Source organism: Manacus candei, unplaced genomic scaffold, assembly GCF_025592945.1.
Source record: "Manacus candei isolate 608988 ecotype Guabito, Panama unplaced genomic scaffold, ASM2559294v1 h1tg000009l, whole genome shotgun sequence".
Classification (NCBI taxonomy): domain Eukaryota; kingdom Metazoa; phylum Chordata; class Aves; order Passeriformes; family Pipridae; genus Manacus; species Manacus candei.
Window position 1 is genome coordinate 7,748,235 of NW_026138057.1, and position 24,476 is coordinate 7,772,710.

The 24,476-nt window shown below is 36.8% G+C and overlaps 1 protein-coding gene across 4 annotated transcripts in view; it reads left to right on the plus strand.

Moving 5' to 3' along the window:
• The window catches only part of ELP4 (elongator acetyltransferase complex subunit 4), a 142,648-nt gene that overhangs the window by 22,367 nt on the left and 95,805 nt on the right, over positions 1-24,476 (plus strand). For all 4 annotated transcript variants that reach the window (XM_051776815.1, XM_051776816.1, XM_051776818.1 and 1 more), the window contains exons 4-7: positions 5,431-5,562; positions 9,947-10,086; positions 17,831-17,915; positions 22,943-23,131. In XM_051776815.1, coding sequence (XP_051632775.1) covers positions 5,431-5,562; positions 9,947-10,086; positions 17,831-17,915; positions 22,943-23,131 — 546 coding nt within the window. The remainder of the gene's footprint in view (positions 1-5,430; positions 5,563-9,946; positions 10,087-17,830; positions 17,916-22,942; positions 23,132-24,476) is intronic.

Here is a 24,476-nt window from a genome sequence, read left to right on the forward strand (position 1 = left end):
CTGTATGTTTGGGGTTTTTTATTTTAACTAATGCAGTGCTTCATGCTTTGTTTTTTTATATACCTTATGAAAGATTTGTCTTTTTTTAGCCTGGGAGAATGTAACAGTTCTTAGAAGCTGACACACCGATGCCACAAATTTTGCAGTCCCAAAGCTTTTCAAAGCTGTATGATGTGGGAGCTGAGATATTTTTAAAGAAAAATAGATTAAATAGAGATATTATTGGCTGATAAATCAACTCTTCTTTTCTTAGACCAGTGTTTAAATAACATTTCTATTTCCAAATTCTGGCTGAAATTTTGGAAGTCAATGTAACATATTTTAATAATGGCATATTCTTCTGAAATTCTGATTTTGATTCTAAGAAAATAGATTTATTGAATCCTAAATCCCCAATTTTTTTTTAAATTCTGATGATTTCAGCAGAACTTAAATGCTTTTTCTATATGTTCTCCAACAGAAATGATGATTTAATAAGACTGCTGGAGACTAGTGTCTTTGTTACTCAATTTGTAATGACACTTGGAGACGGGGAGTTGTGCTAAAGCCCTGCTCTTGAATGTCCTACATGCAGATATTTTGAGGAAAAGCCCCATCTTAGCCACCTTTTCCTGTCACTCATAGGTCCCATGCCCCCCTCTGCTCTCCTGGGTGTCCTGCTGGATAGTTTTCAGGCCAGTTTTTGTGGGGCTGGGCCAGAAGCAGCCTGTGTTCTGTGGCCAGTTTGGCTGCTGGTCTGCTTCATCTTTTCTATAACTCCTAATTTTCTTTCTAGTTTAAAGGACAGTCTGAAAACTGAAGAATAATGCTTTGTAGTTCTTGGACAGCAATTAAACTTTTCATGATACTGAAGAGTGAAGCATATATCCAGCCAGCCAGCCTTTATCTTCGAGAATAAACCTATATTATGACAACTGGAGGCTTTTTCTCACTTAGATGTTCTGTATGGGCATGGTCAGGTTTGGAAACTGCCATTTCCTTGAAACAAAGAAAGCATTTAATTATCAGTGTCAGAAGAAGGGAAGCCTTTTGTTCCACTTCTAGTTATCGTGAAGAATAAAAGAGGATAATGAAGATAAAAAGAAACGTGTGGATCATTTTAATATTTCCAGTATTGCCCATAAAACAGGTTTACATAACCTCCTATGTCTGTAATTCTCCCCAGTCCCAAGCCCTACTAAGCAATTTTAAGTTCTCTCCCTTTTCCAGATGTGCTTATACAAAGTTCTAGTTGAAATTTAAAAGAGGTGGGTTTTTTTTTTTGAAGTTAAATACTGGGATACATGAATCAGTACATCCTAAGGAAAAACAACATTAGTGACCACCTGGGTGTCCTGTTTATTTAGTCTTTGGGCAAGCTAATGGAGGCATGTGCATGTTGGCTTCCAGGTAGTGCAGACATACCTTCCAACTGCACCTGCATGTTCTGCCTCTCTTTCTTATAGTTTTCTGTAAATGGCAGAGAAAAGAGTAAACAGAAGCTGGGAGAGTAGTGATAATGTTGGGATGCAAATCTGGAGGTAAACAATCTTTATTAGTTCTGTTCAGTATTCTTTATGTAATATTTGTTCGAATTACAGATACACTCTGACCTTGAATAGCATTGGAATTTTTTTTTTTCCTATTTGTGCTTAAGTACATCATCTTGGCATGTATGTAACCAAGTTAAGGTAACAGGTTGAGCTCAGGCAATTGGTTTTCAAAATACCAGGTGGCTCCAGTGGCAGACCACCTTTTTCAGATTGCAGCTAATTACGTACAAAGCCTACTAAGAGGCCATGTAGTTCACAACCACCACATAAAAGAGTATGATTCAGGATATGTTTGCTTAGGACAGGGTGTGTTGGGATAGAAAATGGCATGGCTGTGAGACCTCATGGCCCCAGAAATGTCTCAAGGCTCAGTGCATTGTGTGAAATCGCTTCTTGCATGAGGATGAGAACATGGTGCATCTAAGAAACACGTTCTTCAGCTGAGCATGGGAGTTATGAGGTAAGAGCATTTTGGAAAAGCAGCTGAGGAAATAAGAATTGTTCTTGGTATGAGGGGAGTTCTTCGAGTGCTCCTGGTTCCTTCTGTGGGGCAGGAAGGGACAAGAGGGCACAAACCAGACCTAAGCTGGAGCACATGCTCACTGCCACAGTACAGAGTCACGGCTTTCTCAGGTTGCTTTGGGTGAATTTAGCCATGTTTAAGTCATTCTCTAGAGTTAGAAGTTTTTTACTATGTCAAAATTAAAATTCTTTGTTATGTCAGAAGTTAAAAGTAAACTACATTGGCAAAAAAAAGGCTGTTTTGGGTGGAGACTTTGATAGGTTTTCATCTCCGGCAGCCAAAATCTTTATCAACTTCAGGTGAAACCGTTTTTCCTTGATCTCTTAATCTGCTTCGTTCTTAGCAGCAGTCAGGGCACACCACAGTGCCTAATTGTGTTGCACTGATGGTGTGTCTGCCTCTGATTGTTTTGGGCTGAGGTTCTTGGGTGTCAACAGCTCAGATTTGTGGTGTCTCCCTGCCACAGAGTGCCATGTAAGACGGTTTTGTTCTGTGCTCGACTGGAAGGCAGGAACTTTTTTTCTGTGTTACATGTTATTTAAGCGGCTTCTACTTTATCAGTGTTACTTGGAGAACCTTTCACCCCTTATTGTCCTTGACCTCTGTTCTTTTATGGCATATAATACATTTTATTTGTAAAATGTACATTAGCAAATTTACGTAGATAATGTCCCCGTCTCAAATTTGTCTTTGCCAATTATTATATGATAACAACGAACTACTTGTACAAATGGTAGGCATTTGCAGTGATTCTAGAGGAGAAAAATATTCAATAGCTTTAAGAAAATATTGGTGGTGTTTTTCTTGTTGCCTCCAGGAAAGGTGAATGGTAAAATATGGCATTTTCTGGACTTTGGCTTTGCAGATGATGTGATACCTGCCCAGTGATGCTACAGCAGTGTGAGATTGTTATATCAGAGGTAGTATCTGAAACAGGGGCCAGCTTAGGGAGTCTGAAATGTTTAGGCAGGATTTTATGATCTCTGGCAGGCACTTGTTATCAGAAAAGCACCTCAGCACTATAAAAAGTTACACGTAGTGCCTGGGAGCCAGTTGATCTTGGTGAATGAAAGGAAGAGATATCTGGAAATGTTTTGGCCTCGGGATTGTTTCTTTACAGAACTCTTTTTTAAATGAAAGTTGGTGGGTTTGGTTTTTTTAATTGCTAAAATTGAGGGATATTTTGAGATGATCAAGTAGCAGCAGCCCTTCATTGAAAGAGCTTTTTATGGTAGGAAGTTTACATTTGTGGATAACTCTATTAGGAAATCAAATCTGCACGACAGTTTCACAATGTGTTTTCAAAATAACACCTTAATTGGAAAATAAGTCTAATTAACTCTTTATTATGGATTTCTGTGTTATAAAATCAACAATTCAAAATAGCATCTTTTTTCTTTTTTATAAAAATACTTTATATGATGCTCTTAGGAGTAAATATAGAGGATCTGTGTCTGCATATATATGAAATGCATTGGGGTACTTGTCAGCTCATGTTTGTATTTATAGTTTCTCAGAACCTTTCAGTACAGTGTTCTGTTTTCATTTTCTCCTGTCTGTCAGAAATCCTTGTCTTTGGTTTGAAAGCTTTCCTGCTTTCTTGCTGGGTAGATGTAATGGAACTTTAACAAAATTAATTTATTTTTTTAACTGAAGCAACTGTTATAAATCTGTAAATTTAAGGAAAACCGGAAAATTAAAATTTTAATCTTCATGTAGATTTCCTACCCATAAGCTTAATTTTTACCATCATAGTAATACGAGTTTATTGTATACAAGTGTATCTTCTAAACAAGCTGCAAGAAATCTGAACATATAACTCACCATTCTCGTGAATAGGCCATACCAGGCTTTAGTTTATTTGCAAAAAGGAAATAAATAAAATTCTTTGCTCGAAGGTGTGCCTTCTGTCTTCTGCTTAGCTGCTGAAATATATAGGTACAGTTGTTCTATTTCTGCAACTTTATCAAAGTTATAAAGTCTCTAAAAGTTTTCATAGCTTCCACTGCCTCTTATCTCAGAGGGTGTGCTGACCAGCCTCTGAAAGAGGCAGAACTAACTGTCCTGAACTTAGAAACAGTTGTTCTCATGTTTCTTAAGTAATTGTAAATATTATGCTAATTTACACTGAAGAATCCAAATAGCACATGTTGTTCATAAGGTGATGTGTAGAACTATATACAGGTTGTCTGTCCTGCATTCTTGAATACGGAATTAGTGTAACAGTAAACCCAAAATGGATTCATTTAAACCTTCATTGTCCCCTTTCTGTGTGTGTCTGTCTGTATAATTTCTGCCTACATAAAGCCATGAGTGTCATTTGGATGTTTATGGCCAGCATAAGCTCTGCCCCTGTGCAGAGTTTCATGTGTAACCCATACTTTGATTGAGACTCTTCTTTAAAGTTTTCAAATTTGGTTTTTATGTCTTCACTCCTAATACATTGTAACAGAGATACTGGCTAGCTCTGTATATTTTTAACCCTTGAGACACATCTCAGTTCTCTCTCAAGAGTCACTGACTAATGAAAACTTTGTTTTCAAGTAAGTCTTGATGTGTTTTAAGCAGATAAAGAGATCTGTGCCCTCCAGCTCACAGAGACGGGTGTGATAAAGTCATGTCAGAAAACTTGGTTGCCCTTCATTTCTCCAGTAGCTGTAACAGCCTAGTGCATAAATTCTGAATGCTTGGTATCCACACAGTGCTGTTTACTTTTTTCAGCAGTACAGCAAAGGTAGAAAGTGTGCATTAGAACCATATAAAAAAATCCAGGACTAAATGTCTTCCCCTTTCTTTTACTCCTGTGTTTGTGTTCATGAGGAATCCATCGTTAGTAGGTATCATGCCTGATGGTTAGCAGAGGAGAAAAATCAAACCATCCTGTTACAGTGGTTTTTCAGCTGGTGTCTGTAGGCTACTGTGGTCTCTTGAATACATTTGAAAGACTTACAGAAGCTAACAAAGATCTTACTTTAAAATAGGCTTAAATTCACCATGCAGGGAACTTACCCACACACAGAAATGGGATAGTTTAGGACATCATTTAAAGAAAGATTAAAAAAAAAAAGGAGTATGGATGCTGCTCAAGTTGTGTTGTTTGTATCAAGTAGAGTATAAAATGTGGCATTTCCATTCTGCATTCTTAATTTTGCTTGTATAATTCATTTTTCTGATAATAATTATGTGAGGTTTTTTCATGCTTGATATTAGTAGGAGCCAGTCTGTCAGAGCAGCGTTTTTAATCAGGTTTTGTTACAGATTTGACAACTGTCCTTTATACTAAGATAACTGTGTTATCTGGGGAGGGTGTGGATAAAAATCTGAACTGCCATTTCTGCTGTAGAAAGCTGACATTGTTTTGCTCTCTACCTGTAGGAACTTCCAGCCCCTTTGCTTGATGATACCTGTGGAAAGGAATTGGGAGATGAAGCAGCAGCTGTTAAGTCTGAGGATGTTCAGGATTCTATGAAAATAGCCTGGCGCTACCAAAATTTACCAAAAATGGAGGTAATCACTATTTCCTACTTTTTTTTCCTCTTGCACTCAAAATGAATTTGAAGAGCAAGTGCTTTTCAGTAGAATGTAGACAACAGAACTGCTAATGGACACTGTTACAGGATTGCTTCCTGAGGGTAAATTATTATACATCACTGTAGTTTTTTAATTGCTAGAAGTAGAAAAAGAAAGGGATTTTGAGACTTTGCAGGAACTGTAAAACTTAATATGGACAATAATAATCTTAAAATAAAAAGCCTTAAAGTGCCATGGGATTTTTTTTTAGTGAGTACTACTAAATTGAGATAGCTTTTTATGAAAGTTTGAAGAATGTGCTCACTTATAAGGTTTGCCCAAATTTAGTTGTGCACAAATCACTTAAGCAGGTTTAATCAACACTACTTACTAGGTCTCTGTAGTGAAAGTACTGTGTTGAAGCAAACTGTTGACCTGCTTATCCATGTGCATAACAACTAAAGTAAGCACTTGAGATTATATCAACTTCACTGTCACTGGAAACTAATCACTGTGCAGGGACAATATAAGGAACAAGCCCAGTGATCAGTCTTTCAGAGTTTACAGTTGTTACTGTTTGTGAATAATCAGTCTCCCGTGGCTGGTGACTCTCTTATTTAATCCAGTGGCACAGTCAATCTTTAACAAAATTATGGCGTTTTTTTTTTACTCTCCAGAATAAACCCCCTGTTTTGTCTATACATTATAGCCTACATTTGTAAATTCTGGTTTAGGTCTGGTCATACCTGCCTGGTAAGTTCAGTCTTATTCTTAAAAACATAATTGGAATGTGACAAAATGATCTTACAGGGCTTGACATGTTTGGTTTTCTGTGAAATTGCACAGACATGGCTATATAGTTGTGTCAGAAAAGACTTATATATGGTGACATGCAAAATCCAGCAGCCTCCAGGGTAATCATATAATCTCATCAATTTTATTATTGTGGAGCTTGCTGTGCCACTCTGAACCATCCCCAAAATAATTTGTCTGCTTTAAAATCTAGCAGAATTCCTTATACACTGGTGTGGAAACAACTGCATATTGCTGACAAATAGTGTTCTGATGTGCTAACAAAATAGGAAAAAAATATTAAAAAATCCACTTAGATGTGCACTCATCTTCTCTAACTTCACAGAAGTAAACACTTCCATTAATGTAAGATTGCCCAAAAATACATGATGTACGTCCTTGATTATTGAAAATTGATTATGCAAGATAGAATAAGATGCTCAGTCTTTTGTTTCTCTTTTTATTGTTGCTTTTTGAATTGGATGCTGATCATTCTGAATAACTGAATACAATATTTTTATGTGTATGTTAAATTCATTAAAAAACTAAAACATACAAATAAAAGTCTAAATGTCAAACTATCTGTACCTAAAATTCCTGGGGATATTCTAATTAGTGAAAAATTGGTTTGAAATTAGTATTTTCCAATATTTTATAGTGCAGCTGTCATTAAATTTTGATGCTGTGCTAAATTAATTTGATTGGTGAATATATTCCATTGAGGAATAATCTGATATTGCCATGCTACACACAACAATACAGTCTATGCTATCATTTAATTAACAACATTGGTTGTGATTTAGTCTTTAAATTCTCTTTTGGTGGAAAAAACCCATGTGGAATAGATGTATTTTGCAAATTGATTGAACTAATGTACTGCTGCGTTTTCAAAAACTACTGTCAAAAAGTTTCAAGTATGAAAGAGAGAAAATAGCTTTGCTATTAGCTAGAACTCTAAACATGGCAGCAGAAACTTTTCCATCCCTTATCTGGCTGTATATGGAGTGAGAATGCAGAGTAAAGGCTGTCTTTGTGGTGTCTTTGATGCTTAATTTAGTTACTATTTCTAAGTAATAACAGATTCGGATTAATAGTTCAGATATTCCCTTTCCACTTGTTAGACCCCATATGGACTAGCTAGGTAACTCATTTTTGTTCTTATGCAGGGTGTTTATATTAATACTCTTTGTAGCTAACACAGATTCTCTGTACATGCTGTACCTACCTGGTACCTCAGAAAAAGACAGAAGATTTATAAGTCAGAGTTCAAGGCCAGAGTACAATGCTTGATGTGCCTTTGCCAGCTTGTCACTCACATCTGTATCAGAGGTTATTTCACTTAAACTTTTGAGTATATGGAGAGCCTGTTTTGCAATGCGAGACATTGAGACAGTGTGGGTTTTTCTTTTCCCTTTTTTTTTTTTTTTTTTTTGAATGAACTGCTTATGTTCTTGGGGCAATATATAAACTGTCACAGCATGAAATCAATTTTCTGCCTTGATTCATCCCAAATCTGAGATTTCTAGCACATTAGTATTGCAATTAGAAACATTAAGAGCAGACGGTAGCATAAAAGCAACGCTCTGCTCACTGACAGTTTAGTGCATTTCTCCTTGTGCAAACCAGGGATCCGGGACAGAACTGGCTCCAGCCTGCAGTCCACTAATAAATTTATCAGCTCAAACTTGAGAAGAGGAGTGGAAAGTCTCTCTGCTTGGCGCTCTCCGTGGTCATTGTGCTCAGGCAGATTATTCATGCTTACTTGATTCAGGTAGGCTCTTTGCAAGCTTCCCTGCTAAGCCTGGGAATGCCGTACATTGAGGGCTATTCACGGGCTTCTGACACCGAGCCAGCTTTTATTGCGTGGGGGTTTATTAGCCCAAATCCCAGTCTCCACCCACTTTGTAGGCGCTGTGCTCATTCTTTTGAATCCAGAGAGGTTATCACCTACCTTAATCCATGCAGCAGGGTGGATTAAGGACACCAATGTGCCTCAGGATTCTCAAAGAGGATCCTGGAAACTTCTTGTTTCTTCTTTTTTTGCTGTCTTTACTAAACTCCATTGGGCCTCAGGAAGGATTTGCATCTGAAATGGGCAACCTGGAGCTTTTCTCAATGAAGACATCAGATCAAAGTTCAGTTAGTCAAGGCCTTTCTAAAACATTAAGGGGGCTTGGAAGTACACAATAAAAAGATGAGCTCTGGCAGAGATTGCAGTAAAAACATTCTGATCTGTAATCCGGATAAAGAATAGATTATAGGCCAAAGAACAGCCCCTGTTTAAATTGCTTTCAGAATCCTTGTCTTAAATAAAGTTACATTTTACAATGAAAAATATTTAAATTTTGATAGAATGTTATGTTTTATTGGACTGCCTACTTTTAAAATCAGGTGCCAATGAATAAATTGGAACGCTGACTTAGAGAATGTGGTTTTCTGTCTTTTTTTAGTAAAACTCATTTGCCTCTTATGACTAGATATACATAAGCAATTTTGTGGGGTTTTTTAATTAAAAACTAATTATTTGTTTTATTAAAAGTTTGGGTTAGTTGGTTATTCTATTGTTTTTGTAGGAAAGATACTGTATTATTGTTACTATTTATATGCACTGATAACCATCCGGGCCTAACATCTATTAGTCAAATAATTTCAAAATATCTACCCAAAATCAAATCATTCTAATTAATCCTAACAGTTTAATATATTTTTAGTAAGCTTGTACTTGAATATTGCATATATCATATTGCATATAATAACAACCTAGGGGGTTTTTAACTTTACATGTGGAATTCAAATAATGTGCAGGTTGTATGCTGATCTCCATTAATATGGAACAAAAATATGCATTCATTTCTTCTGTTTACTAGCACAACACATTCAAAATGTGTAATTCCTGTCCAGGTGTATATTAAATTTGGGGGGATTTATGATGTTTGATATGCCCAAAATTAAGAGCTGAGGAAAACCTATCTTCATTATGATAAACCATGGCTATTGTGTGTAATGCTCAACCTCTGCTATTTATTCCAATTTTGAGGAATTTAAAGTAGTTTTTAACTATTTCCTATTTTTTAATTTAAATTAAATATATGAAGATGCAATGGTTTGGGTTTTTTACTGGTCACAAGTAAAGGGAAACATTCTCAAAGTCAACTGAAAATATTTCTGTAGAGCCATATAATTCCCAGAGACTGAAAAATCAGAGAGGTGGAACACATGATGGTCTGCACAGTTCATGGGTCTGGGCTTTTGAAATTTGGATCATATGTCTAGAACATGTGCAAAAATACATTCTTTTAAGTATCTGACTGCACTTTGGTGATGCAACTTGGAAGAGTAAGGGTTGAGTTCTGTGTGAAAAATTCACATTCAAGAATGTCAACAGGGGAACAAAAACTTGGTAGTAAATATTATAATGTTTTTCTATTTGAAGCTTTTACTTAAGCTGAATGGGTCTATTTGAAGCTTTTACTTAAGCTGAATGGAAAAAACCACAGAGATTTCTTTCAAGTGTATTGCTAGTTAATTATTTTCTCGTGACAGATAATAATTGAATGGGTTATTGTAATCAGTATCATTGTTTCCACAGGCCAGCCCAACACCATATACAAAGTTTGGCCATTATTATGATATTTCTAAGAAAATGTCTCCAGAACTGATTCAGTCCATAAAATGGCACAGTTTTTACCTTCACGAAGAACCCTCTTCACCGCCTAAAATGAAAACATGGTAAGTTGTCGCGTGGTTAGATTTTTGTCTTCCTATTGGGGGCAAAGGATATTTTTGCATCTACTCTTTGCTGGGCAAAAGCTTTGCAGCCACACACGGCTCAGAAGCACCTTGGCTGTGGCCTCACATCAGTGCTCCATGGCAGGAGTGGCAGCGAAGCCCAGACAGCTCCGTGTTCCGACTCCTCAGCTGCGGGAGGAGGCGAGTTGGCAGCGACAATTAAGGCAGACATTACTAGGACAGCCTAGGACACAGCTGCATGTTCAGTCCAGCCCTACTGACAGCTGAGTGTGGGCACTGGGGAGAACTATTCCTTTCTGTCTGAGAGCTGCTCCCTGAGCACCAGCAGCTCTCCGGGATGTGCGTGTCAGGTGGCAATCAGTCGTAGGAAGATATCTGTGTGGTTTTTAGGGCTAAGGAGACAGGCCATCCTTGACCTACATAGCTTAGAATGCTATATCAGATTAGTTGATTGTGTGCTTTTTTACTTCTTACATCCTGCAGCTTCACCTAAGGAAAATACAGATTGCTGTGAATAAAATTACAGTCGCTAATTGTGTCTTACAAAACGTCTCCTATTCAAACTCTCCTCTGAATGAATAACTTATTATGTTTATGTTTATCAGTAAGGAATTAAGGAAGCCCAAGAGAAAGAGTGACAGTAGCTAAGACTTGTATTAGCCTGCAGACACACATCCATTGTATCTTTCTTGGAGACATTTCAAGTCAAACATGAAGGATGGGCTAGCAATTTGTTTGTCCAGCCCAGTCATTTAATTTATATAATACCTACTCTTATAGATCCCAGTGCATATGGCCAGCTCCTGGAAGCAGTAGTATGGTGTCCTTCCTTGTGACTGATTTGCATTGAATATATCAATATATAATACATCAAATATAAACCCTCAGACTTATGAAAGAAGAAAGAAGCACATTATGAAGCACCGTTCTTGGAGCTGTAGAAAAGCAAAAGCCAAGTCTCTCTGTAATTTGTTTCTGTGTTACGTGGTCAAGTGTCACTGCTTTGTAAAGTAAATTCTTGTGATTTTGTAAAAAAAAAAAATCCACACTTTTAGGAGAAGGAAGAAAAATTATATTTTATTCTTTATATAGTAAATATTTGAACAAACTTTGTTAATATATTATGTATAATTACTATTTTTTTTAGTAGCAGAGCAATAGAGGAGAGACACAAGAATATCTGACAGGTTGCAAGTGTTGCTATTGTTACTGAGCAATTTAACTCCCTTTCTGTCTTTTCTCTAGCAAACTAGAATGTCTCATGGCTCTGGGCTTAATTCCACTGACTGTATAGCTGTCAAGTATTTGTTCATTTTACATTAAAATCAAATTAACTCATCAGTAGAGTATAGAAAATGGATTTTTATGCATTTGATTTTATAAGCCTTGCTTAATGCTGGTTATTGGCCTGGTGTGCTAGCCTGATAAAAGCTCATCATTCTTTCTATATGGATTCTATTCTTATTTTTAGATTTCATCTAACAGAAAGATTGGATTTATTTAATTTTCATGGTAAATTGGTTAAAGCACAGAGTGATGGGGTGAGGAAGGTGATCAAATACAGCTGGACTTTGAAAGTTTTATCTCATTTTCCTCTCCCTGCACCCTCAACATGGGTCTCCTTCAGGAAGCTTCTCCTAAGGAAATGAAGGAATTGTATTGTTGGGAGTAAAGGCAGGTACCAAAGTAACAGACAACCACCATTCTAAACATCATTCTTAGACCAGAAGGCAGTGTGATAAGGGACAGGGAGGAATAAAGAGCACATTGGGAATAGTGAACTCTTGGAAACCTGTGGGAACTGTAAAGAGTTGTGTACATCTCTTTCTTTACAGTAGCTCTTTTGTCTTCTAACTTTATTATCTTCCCTGACCACAAACAGTGGTGGTTTTGGATTCCCTGTGCACAAGGTTGGAAGAGGAATTTTTCAGAATTACAGCCTCTGAAATAAAGCTTAAAAAGAAGAATGGAAGTTCTTGGAGGGATGGAAGCAGAGTTCTGAAGCATTTTAAAAACTGCCATACAGGGGGTCTAACTGTGCTTTCTGCAGCCATGGGCTGCAGTGAACTGTAGCAGTGGAAATACAGGCTGGAAGTAAGGAGATGTCTTCCTAATGATTTACACAAGAAGTTGCCTTGCAGACACGGGTTGGGAGTATTGTAGAATCTCCACCACTGAAAATGTCTCAGGACAAGTTAGGTCAGACCTATTGAGGTCCTTTTCATCCCTATGTTTATGATTCTTTAATACACATTAGTCATGATGTATTAAATCCAATACCAAGTACTGATGTTATCAGTTATTTCACTGCTGTCAAAAAGTTCATGCTTTTACAGAAACTCAGGAGAATGTACTGGGCTTTTTAACAAATATTCTGACTAAATTCTGGAGGAAGCATTCTTTTTCTCAGGGAGTGAAAACAAGCTCAAGATCCTCTCAGGATGATTTAATTAAAGAAAGTTTATTAAGAGGAGGAGGGAAGGGATATTATTTTGCTGACATTACTGTTTAGAAAATTAATTGAATGCTTTTGGCTTTTAAATCTAGCTTCAATATATCATGGAATAGTAAAAGCTTCTGTTCTTTTGATTAACCAGACAATGATTTCAAAGAAAGCAATACGATAGTCACAGTTAACCCTTCCAAGAGAAATCAGCAATTTGTATGAGGCCTGATCTTGGATTGCCTGAAGGTCCTACTGAAAGCTTGAACCCTTTTATTTTGTGTTACAATGAACTGGGAGCATGGCCATGGCTGGTTAGCCTGCCTCCTCTTAGAGCAGATAATTTCATAAGCATGTGGTTCTCGGGCTATGGTTAGATGCATAGCTGAAAAAAAGACTTGTTGACATAATGCTAATTACTTATATAGCACTGCAAAATCTCTGTAATCTCTTAGGCTGACAGTACCTCAAAAAAGGACAGACAGCCTGAAAGGAAATAAGAAAAAGTTACAAAAATTACTTGAGGTTCAGAAAAATCTCTAGAAGTATGATTTTCTTTCAGTTTATCAAAAGAAGATTGACAGAAAACCTATTAACACTGGAAGCTGACACATCCTTCAAAACATAAGGAGATATTTTTAAGAAAGGGGATTGAAATAATTTACGTTAATAGGCTGTATATTATGAGATGTTTGCAAAAGATTTCATAACTTTCTAAAGGGTATACTTTGCAAGATATGTATCAGTAAAGACATTTCTGAATGACATTTTCTCCTAAATTCTGTAGGCTTGCAGACCAAAGGCAGTGGTGCATTGTGGGTTTTTTAAAATCTAAGAATGTTTTGCTTTTGTCACCCACGCAGAGGTTGAGGAGGAAGTGGAAACTAGCAGTTTTGCCTAGTATACAGCTTTGCATAAGTAAATGATATTGTTGTTGAGGAATGATGCCTCTTTATAGTCTCAGAAGTTGCAAAAAATTAGGAATTGGCTGGCAAACAGAAGAGAAGCTTTTCCCTCTTTTCAAAATGTTTCCTCATTAGTTTAACGAGCATGTTCCATTCTAAATACTTGCAATGTTGTAAAGCACAGCATGGTTTAAGCTGAGGCTGAAATAAATTATTTTCCTATAATTTTATAGTTCTGTAAAATCAACCATTGAAGAGGCACCTTGTATTAGGTGATCATCATGGAAACTGTACCTAACCAAATACACACATTCTACATCAAGGTCATGAACAGTGACAGGCTAGTAATTGTAAACAAAAATTTTAGAAGCTCAGTACACTTTTTATTGCACCTTTTTGATTAATTATTAATTATCGTACCTACTGATGTAAGCAAGGCGTTCCCTGAGAGGTGCCCTATTTGGATGGGGTTTTTTTCTGTTTTCCTGATGGAGACCTGCTACTCTTGTATGTAATTAATGTTCCTTTTTTTTTTACTTTTACCTTTCGAGTTAGGGGGTGACTAGCTTTGGAGGACCTTAGGTTTCATGTTTCCTCCTTGAAACTTGGAACACTTCTCCTTCCCCACCCTCCTTTTCTTTGGGGAGGGGTGGGGAGCAAGAAGAACAATCCTTTGCTTTCGTTTCCTTTCCCTACTCTGGGATGTAATAACAGATTATGCAGTTACAGCAGAAAATATACAAGAAAAGTAATGTACCTTCCTGTGTACCTGCCTTTCTTATACAGCTTATGCTCTCCTGTCAGAAACAGTGAACATATATTTTACAATCCTTGGAAAAACAATGCTACATCTTTTAGTAAGCAAGGTCCTTTGTGATAAAGTTTTGTGCATAAGAACCATTTAAGAACTTTTTTTTTAAAAAGAAGTACCAAATCATCCTCGTTCTTCTAATTCTCTAGCTTCACATTAAGAAACCTGTTTTATTTAAACTGTTCTTCAGTGAGTGAACTGTCTCTGTAATTGTAGCCAGTGTCTACTGTGAGATAGTTACAGTGATTCCCTTGCAGGATCAGAGATGTGGAGATTTTATATGGGCCAGAAACTCTTGGCCCTTTTGAGAAATCATGTATATTTATATATATGGCTCTCTTCCTATCCACACAAGCACTTGGCTTCTTTATGGACTTGGAAAGAAAAGTGTGATTAGACAAATCTGACCTTTTACTTTGCAGTTAAGGATCAGTTTTGGAGATTATCAACATCATTTGTTCACCTTAAAGTTGGATCAACCTTTCTTGTCTTTCCTGTGTTTTCACACACATGTGTGTATCTGGTTTTTGATGGAGTGCTGTGTTTGCTCTCCTTTCTGTAGTTGTGATACCTGGTGGCTAAATTAGATTACAGGGTCCCCTTTTGGATAATCACTCAAGATGGATAGAAGTTCACTTCCCCGTGATAAGCGTTAATTGAAAACAGATTGTGAAGTCGGCTCTCCTAAAGGAAGTAGTGAATGGGATTGAGTGTTTGGTGCCAAAAGAAGGCAGAAACTCCTCTTTCTTATCTCATTTTTTATGCTGGGGAAGGGCAGTTATGTCCTGGTGTTAATGCTGGGACCGGGCTAACAGGGATGTGTGACTGACAGCAACTGTTTTCCGGTTGCTGTTGCCAGGATGTCGTGGTGTCCTTTTTGTTGCATTGCTAAAGCTGGTCCTTAACAGGAAGGCAGAAATATCCCCTCTGGTAATTCTGTGCATCACAGACAAGAATTATTTTCTATCTCTTTACATCTGTTCTCATTCTTCCTTTGCAATTACCAAAAGAGGAGGTTTGATAATCCAAGGACCTAAAATAATTAAGCTGTAATACTATTAAGTTTTACCTTAAGAATGTATGTGCTTTTGAAAAAGGATAAATTTATCTGGAGTCTAGATTTACCAATAAATTTAGATAAAACAGGTTGGACTGTCTTGCCTAATGGGGTCTCCTTATACACAATAAGGCTATTTGTCATATCCTTGATAACCTAACCTTTGTTAACTGCTTGGAAACTATCAACAGAGAAGTCAGAGGCTTTGTTGTAACCAGGATACCTTCTTGCCAACTCCTGCTTTATCCATTACTAAATTGCTAAACAAAAAGAGTAAAGAAGGAATTGTTTAAACTCATTATCAGAATTACGTGGTGTTTAGTAACAAAGCCAAAAAAAGACTAGAAATAAGAAAATAAGATATATCTTATTTCTTTTCTTAAATATTGCGACAAACATTGCCAGAAGAGTAATGCAACTTGTTTATAAAAATAGTGTTTCCACAATATTTTTCGTGTTCTTATTTACATAGCTTGGTTCAAATTCAAGTAAACCATTAATATTTTAGCAAGAGGTAGAAAAGCACCTGTTTTTACATTTTTAAAAAATCTATACGCAATGCATTATCATTTTTAATTCTTCCTTTGCTGCAAATCTTTTTCTGATGGATTAACTGAGGATCTGTCTTATTTGTTTGTTTTAATTTTGGGACCCTTTAATCCTGCTAAGTACTTTAGTTATTTTTTTTATCCACTACCTTTTAAAAATAAGGACTTTGTGTGTGTGTATTGTGATAATGTGAAGACGTGGAGAGAGGACATTTTGGCTACCCTGGGGGCTAAAGTTTGCCCTGTAAACTGGCACCTGCCAGGCAGGATAGGTATTATAACATTTAATAGCCATTCCTTTTGCAACTAACACTAGGAAAGTAATGGACTTCAAAAGTTAACCTTTCCTGTCTGAGATGCTCTTTTTTTGTATTGCAAGGCAGACTTCACACATTAAATATCATTTTGAGATTATGTATTGCCAGTTAGTTTTCAGCTCTGAATTTCATGAAGGGTATTACATTATTAAGGTACATCAATTTAACCAGTAGTTTTCTAGGGTACTAAATCTGGAAAAAATAAATGGAATTTAATTTGGAGACTCTTCTTTGTGTTTATATCTGAGAAAGGTCATCTCAATGTTTTCTGACACTGAGTATTTCAAAATTTTAAATTATTATGACCATATCACTTTTTTGATTGTAGATATTTATAACTCAAGTGTATCAAGGGCTGGTTTTGAGTTGATACTGTTTTCTTGGAGGAAATATAGAGTTTTGAGTTGAAACAATGGTGTATAAGACAGATCATTGCAACTCTTACATTTCTCAGGAAGTTGTCTCCTCTCCTGTGCCAAAGGATGCAACCAAGTTTATTTGGATTTCTTTAGGTATTAATTAGTAAAATGCATTTGGATAACAGTCTTACCTCTTATTAAAGTAACGAGAATAGTGTCATTAGCATTTGGACCCTGTGATCTTTCAGAGTTCCTTCCAACCTGGGCTGTTATCAGACCAGACATGCAAAAGATCAGAGCAAATGAGAATATTTTTAGAGGCAAAATTTTCCAGATAACCTGTCATATTTCCCCAGGAGTACACAAGGAGGTTTGAATCCACAACCCTTGATGGTAATTAGTGAGAGTTGAAGGAAATGTCCAAGCTAGAAAAGATAGAAGGACTTAAGCTCTCAACTGCAGTAAGGAACCTACATCAAACCCAACCCCCCAAGCCAGAGTGCTCTGTGAGATTTAAGAAAACAGTATGTCTCTTTTAAAAGTGAACAACTGCCTTGCTTTTTGAAAGTGAAGATTAGGACTTTCTGTCCTTTGTGTGTGTTAGCCTGGAAAGTGGAGAGCACAGGCAGGATGGATAACTGAAGTGTTTGGATGTGCAGGAACTGGACCTTCTAAGTCTTTGACAAGATGGTTTGCTGAGCCTTCATTTGGTTTTAAGTCTGCTTAACTCCATTTTTAGCCACCAGTTTGCGTTTGTTTGCACTTTTATCTTTTCTAAATAACACATAAAATCAATGCTACCTCGCAATTTTGCTGTCATGCCAATAAAGCAGTGAAAATGTATGAAAGTTCTCATAGAAAGTCAGCTCTTCATCAGGGCATTGATTGAGTGTACTTGGAAAAACAATTGGGGAGATCTTTGGCAGTTACAGAAGATTAGTTCTGTGCTGTAATGGTTTCAACTTTAAGTTGATACATTAAATCATTAATCTTCTAGATGTAAGCGAGCCTGACATAATTAAGTTATCTTAATCCCTAGAGATTTCAGCTTTCACTGAATGTCTGAGCACTGAACTAGTTAACACGAAGCAATCACGACTGCTTATAATGTCAAGTTTATTCAAGGAGTTTGGTTTGGGTTTTTTTTTCCTTCTCTGACACTTTTTTCCATGAGACACTTGCACTGAAAGCTGCATCTGCTTATATTTATTTTTTATACAACTGTTACAGACATATAGGAGAATATTAAAATGTGTAACTAAACTCTTTCTTCTTACCAACAGTAATATGAATGGTGCTTATGTGAGACTGCTCCAGTCCCTTCAGAGGATCATTTCCCAGGGAGGGTTCGATGGCTCAGATCCCCAGGTACCCTCATACTCTTCCATCATCCTGTAACTAATGCTTTGTGGATTTTCAGGGGTGGCACAAGAAGGTCCTGGACAAAGTAACAAGGAACAAACTGTTTCTAAGCATTACTCAAGTCAACAAGCGAAACAAATAGCGTTGTTCGTATTTTAACGTGGGTTTGGAGGTCTTACCTGTTAAAGATATGCAGACCATGTAAGAAAGCATATTCTGTGCAATTGGCTAATAAATGGATGGCCAAATATAATGTAATTAAGAAAAACACATTTTCCCCTGCAGGTTTTTTTTTTTCAAACTGTTGCTTTAGCAGGATGTGTTCAAGACCTTTGAGGCTGAACATTTATTCTTAAACTTTCGGATTTTTTCAATGTTGTTTTAACTGGAATGGAGTTAATTTTTTAATGAATTAAATGGTGACATCTTTATGTAGTGAGCACTGAAACACAAGTAAAGAAATAAGAATACTGTTTCAACTTACAAATCAAAACAACTTACCAGACTTCTAAAGATCTCTGTTCTCTCCATAAATCGTACTGTGGGTAATCAAAAACATTTTGAGCGTAACAATATAGGCTGAAAGCCCTTTTCTAATATGAGCAGGGCCTTATAAGTTGTTCTTTGTGATACTCAGTGAGTCCTTTGGAGTTGTTGGAAATAAAATAATAATTTTTTTATATGTTGATGTTTAATTGATAATTGCTGTTGTTCAATAGAAATGTTACTAGAGTAGAAATCAGTTCATATAGATTCTGGAGAGCCTGAAAGAATTTAATACAAGATTGTGTACTATTGCCAGTCTAATATCTTAGAAATCATTTTTTTCAGGGAGGATAATGTTGGAAAGGATGTTTTTGTGTCTGACAGTATGTTTTAGAAACATTACCTGCGCAGACCGCCTGTGTGTAAATTTAGGTTATTTGTGCTCGGCGTTCCGTCTCTGCAGAGATTTCTGGGAGAGCTTTTCCTTCCCTTTGGTGGCAGTGCCAGTCTGGAGAAGGAAATTGGTCCCTGACAGGCCCCTCTCCCCACTGGCTGTGGTAGCCATGGCAACAGCCGTGTGTGTCATCCTCCTGTACGGCAGAGATGCTCCTCCTGCTCGGTGACAGGTCCTGTGGAAGCCCGAGAGCTTGTTGGCTGCAAAGAGCAGCCCTGAGTATGAAACAACACCCTGCCAACCTTCAGCCAGCAAACAGCCTCCTACTGAAGAGATTAGGCTGTTGTTCCTCATTTTGCTTTTTATATTCCTGGGGTTTTTATATATTTCCTGTTTATTTATATTTTTATATTCTGGGGATTTTCTCGTGTAGAAGGAAATGAAGGTTATTCGGAGCCAATATTTGGGTGTTTTTTGCTTGCAAGTAGGGGAAAAAATTAAACATCGCAGGTTTGATTGTTTCAAAACATCTTACAGTGTCAGTAAAGCAGAACCAGAACCTTAACTGAGATGAATTTAGAAGTATATGTTTGCTAAATGATGGATCGAAGTTTCCAAGGTGAAGCTTTGAAAGTTAGAAAAGTCTTTTTTTCAGGCCACTTTATTGATTTAGAAAGCCATTAGCACTTGTGTAGTTCTTTCTGTTTCAAGGGAGGTAATGCATATGATTTCCTGGAGTGGTTTCTATTACCTTCTTGTAGGATTCCACCCTTCCCCAGGCATCATCTTTCTTTGTACACTCAAACTTTGTACATTGAGAGGCCTTGTATAATATACACTTATTGAAAATATATCCAGGGTTAAATGTAGTTAAGGCCCAGAACACACCTTGGATCTTTTTATCTGCCAAATTTACGAGCAGTTCACCTCTCTGCTGCTTCATACCCTCTTCTATTTCCTGAGCCTTTAGAAGTACTCTTTAAGTAGACAGATATGAAGATTGTAGTATAAGGACCAGCCTGGATTCTTCTGGACCTGTGTCCTTCCCTGTATATAATAATTAAAGCTTTTGAAAAGTCTGTGCCTGTTTCTCCCCTGCACCCCCAAATAATCCTCTACCTGTCTGATAAAGCTTTCAGATATTTTTGGCTATTTTCACATCAGTGTGACAATGGTACTTAGATTTACTACTCTTTTATTTGAAGAAGGGTCTGAAGAAGAGTGAGAATGGAACTCAACCCAGCTGAGAGATGGTTTGACACAATTAGAAAAATTAGTGAATACTACTGTTAGAAGTTTAGTAGATCTCTGATAAAATGGTCAGACATCTCTAGGACCTGGAATGGCTAGTTAACAGTAGTTTTATAGAACCATCTGCAGTTGGCCTTCGTAGATTCATATATTTTTGACTGTCCTGCATGGCTTTGTGGACCTTAGGACAATAATTCCTGTTTGGATACAGAGAAGTTTGGTTGAAGTTGACCAAAGCACTGACCTGTTAGTTCACACTGACTGGAACTGTTGCCATGGTCTGTTTGGAGATTCAAAGAGTCTGGATGACCTGTAAAATACAAATACAAGCATCAGGTTTACATCCTTTCTAAAACCTCATAGTAACTTTTTGCTGCTGATCATTAAGTTTGGATCCTTTATAAGTTGATCATGGCTTTAAGTTATAAAGAATAGTATTTGTTTGTCTCAGAATATTTTGGGGTTTTCATGTTTGACAACAGAGCTTTCATAGGCAATTATATTTCCTTAACAATTCTTTCATATACTTTGGAGTTCAAGTTGGGTGTCTTTCAGGGCAATAAAGTTTGGGGGGATTGGTTTTCTGTTTGTTTGGAGTTGGGCTTTTTTAATTCTTCATAATCAGAATCCTTGCTGCCAAATCGATCAGTGTTACAAAAATTACATGAAAAAATTAAAAAAATAATCAGAACTTCCAAACTAATGTAAGTAGAAAAGATCTAGTGGTATATCTAAAAAAATGTTATCCTAGTCTTTACAGTAGGCTTGTTATAGAATATTAGACTTACTCTTTTCCTATATTTCAGTTATGGAATAAAGTGTTTGTCAGGGCCTTGTGGGCTTGACAGAATTATACTGGTAGAAGTTCCATTACTGGCCAAAATAAATACATCTGATATTTTCTGGTGTTTGAATAACTTTATCTTTTACTACTCTTACGATTTGATGTTGGGAAACAAGCATCTGTCATCCTTTACCCAGTAAGAGAACTGGTTTTTTCCTCTTTTTGTATGTTGTTCTTATGGATGTTCTTCATAAGAAAAAAATGTTTTTCTCATAAAAGAAGTTTCTGTAAGTTTTATGTATGTTTACTCTGAAATTTTGAAATAGTATGACTCTCTGGCTGATCATTATCTATGATATCTGGATAAAACGTTTTTCTTAGATGCCTGATTTTGTCCTATTGCTTAAATGCACATCAAGAATTACCTGAATCTGCTCTGATTAGAAGTAATTGAAGAATATTACACTAACTTCTATTTTTCCTGTTCTTTTTTAAAACTCTGAACATCCAAGCCTAGAAAATACCATACAGAGAAGTCAGATTGTGTCACATTATCCAGTGCTATTGTCATGATCTTCACACAGTAGTATAAAAACTTAACTTTTCAAAACTAAAGCCTAAAATCCTGCAAAGACCGAGACTAAAGAATCTGCCAGAGTTAAGACACAGATTGCTTTCACAGAGATTTTAAATGAATTGGCAAATCAGCTCACTGTGTAAGACACATAAGTGGGATAAATGCAGAGCCATGTGGAATTAACTGTGTCTCACAACTCAGGCTCTGTCTACCCAATATGGATATGGAAGTGTTTGGAAGAGTAGCCTCTTGTCTTGTCAAAACCTTTCCTCTGGATTGCCAGAGCAGCTGTGCAGTGTTCTGTACTTGATAGTTGCTGTTTATTCCAGCTGCTAGGAGTCAATATCTACACTTTATCAAAACACTTTTCTGTAGCAAAAATTACCAGAAAGCTTTTGTTTATCAAAACTAGTATTTTTATATATGTGTATGTGTGTGTATATAATTTTAAAAAGCTGCCCTTTAACTATGAACCCTGAACTCTAGAAATGTTTCTCTGATCACCTTGTACAGGAAGTCTTTCAACAAGGGAGCTTATTGTCTGTCTCTCAGCTGTTGATAGCAAATAAACCTAAAATCCTTCTCAAAGATCACCAGGAAAGGTCACATCAAATAAGCAGAAATGACATTTGTCACCACAAGAGATAACATTTTACTTTGCATAAATGGATTACAACAGAAAAGGAGCTGTATCCCACAGCCCTGCCTCTGTTGGGTGTTCTTCTGCCACTGCACTGCAGGGCAGCCAACAGGCTTTAGGTGGGTAACACAAGGGGCTGTTTAGGATTTTATATGTCACAACAGCTTAGATTCCAGTGCCCAGTAGGTAACTAAAGCAGCCCCAGAAACACTCAGGTCAAGGGCTTTCAGAAAGGTGTGGTCCTTAAGAGACGATCTGCTGGTGGATTCTGTTCCTGCATAGCTGTGAGAACAGCTTCCTTCAGCAGCTGGAAGGAGTAATGTAGAAGGTCCTTACCTTCTAAGACAGTGAAAGGCCTGTGCAATGGTGAGCTGAGGCACTGACCTGGTTCATTTGGAGGCAGCAGAATGAGTGAAACCGAAGCAAACACTCAGAATAGTCAGGTTATGAGAGTAATGCAGTGAGAAGGTGAACATAGAGGGAAAAGTTGTGTTTGAGTCCTCTCAGGCACTTCCAGCAGGCTAGTTTAGAACTGGGAGAAAATACTCTTTTGCATGTTTTTTTAAGGCAGTGATATAGGAGAGAAAGGATATCAAAAGTCATAGTGTTACTGGATTTTGTGTCAGAATATACTTGCATTTAGCTGGTTAAAAAAAAATGCAAATTAGCAGTTTTCGGTATTTCCATGCTGTCTCCTACATTTATACTTTCTTGTCTGACATAGCAGGATATCCAGTCAGTAAAAAAAATGCCATTCCATTTGTAATTTTTGTAAGAGGGACTGAGATTAAGCTATGATTACACAAACTCTGCAGTTATTATGGACATGCGTTCTAGAAACTGTATTCCTTCTAATGTTCAAAAAATAACAAATGACTTTTTTTTTTTTCTTTTCCAATAGAAAAAACAAAAGAATGTTTTGAGGATAGGAATTCAGGGTCTGGGTTCCCCGTTGTGGGGTGACGACATTTGTTGCAGTGATACTCCTGAAGATGTTCATAGCCTTACAAAATTCCTTTATGTTCTCCGTGGCCTCCTCAGGAAATCTTTGTCAGCCTGCATCATCACAGTTCCAGCTCACCTTATCCAGGTAGGAATGCTGCTTTTGCTGTATTTCATAGCTGACACAGCAGTTAACCATAACTTTTAAGTTTATGGTAAGACAACAAATGCAGTTTTGGACATTTCTAGAAGTCTTTCTGTTCAAAGTTGAAATTAAAACATAACTATATGTTCTGCTTTTGTGGGACATCCACGCTGCAAAATCTACAAAGACCTAAGTGTAGAATAATCTTAAATACAGTTATGCCATATGTGAGTCTTAATCCTCTTTTGAAAAACTATCCGAATTTCAGAAACTGTAGAAAGGTAAGAAAATAGTGGTAGTCATCCCTTTTTTAGTTGTTTTTTTACAGCATCTCTAGGCACTTTTCCAGTGCCTTCAGGATGCTGTTTGGAGTTTCAATACAAGACTTTTCAGTCCACTGTCTTCACCTGTCATGCTCATTATGGTGATGTGTGATCTTGTTTTTAAAGTCAGGAATTGAAAGGTATGGATTTACTCTATAGTTCCAATATCCCCTTGTACTGGGACCAGGAGCAAACCAGTTATGGTGTCAGAGTAATTTTCCCAACAGGCAACTTGTAGCACCTTTCCTGAGAGTATGTGGAGACCTAAATGTGTCTTCTGAAAATAAACTTTTTTAGCAAAAGGAAAAATGTAGGCAGTCTTTTGTTCTGCGAGTGGTAATGTAACTCAGAAAAGCAAAATTATTATTCACAATGAACAGAGAACCTATAATTTTAGGTATTTGATTTAATTATAGGAAAAAAGTACTGGATAAAACCTTGCATTATGCAAAATGTTTTCATAGTAGGTGAGTTTATCAACAGACTAAATCCTGTCTTAGGTAAGTACATGACTCACATGTATTGGATTTTGTTAAAGGTGTTTGAATACCTGCAAATGTTATTTATCCAGATACCCTGTGCACTTACTGCTTCAAAAATGAAGAAACTCTATTTTCTAGTTTTACCATTGTAGTGAAAAGTGTATGAATATTCCTCTTGCAGTGCATACCTCCACCTCCTTGTTTTTAAATATTAGATGGCAGTTTGCCTTTAAAAAGAGTGGCACTTAAATTTAATGCAATGAATAGAATTTGTGAATGTAAAAGCACCATCCTAGATTTTGCCCATTGGAATTGCCTCTCCATAACTGGGACATACATCTCATTCATTGTACTCTTCTTTATCTGTCATTTCAGTAACGGGTATGTTCATATTTTAGAGAAATCCAGAAGTGTCTCTAAGAAAGAAACTGAAGAGTGAAGGTTTTTGTTTGTTTCAAAGTTACCTGGGAAGTTGATTTTTGTTTTTTTGTTTGTAAATCCCATGTAAAGCCATTCCCAGGGAGTAAGGAGTGAAAATTACAC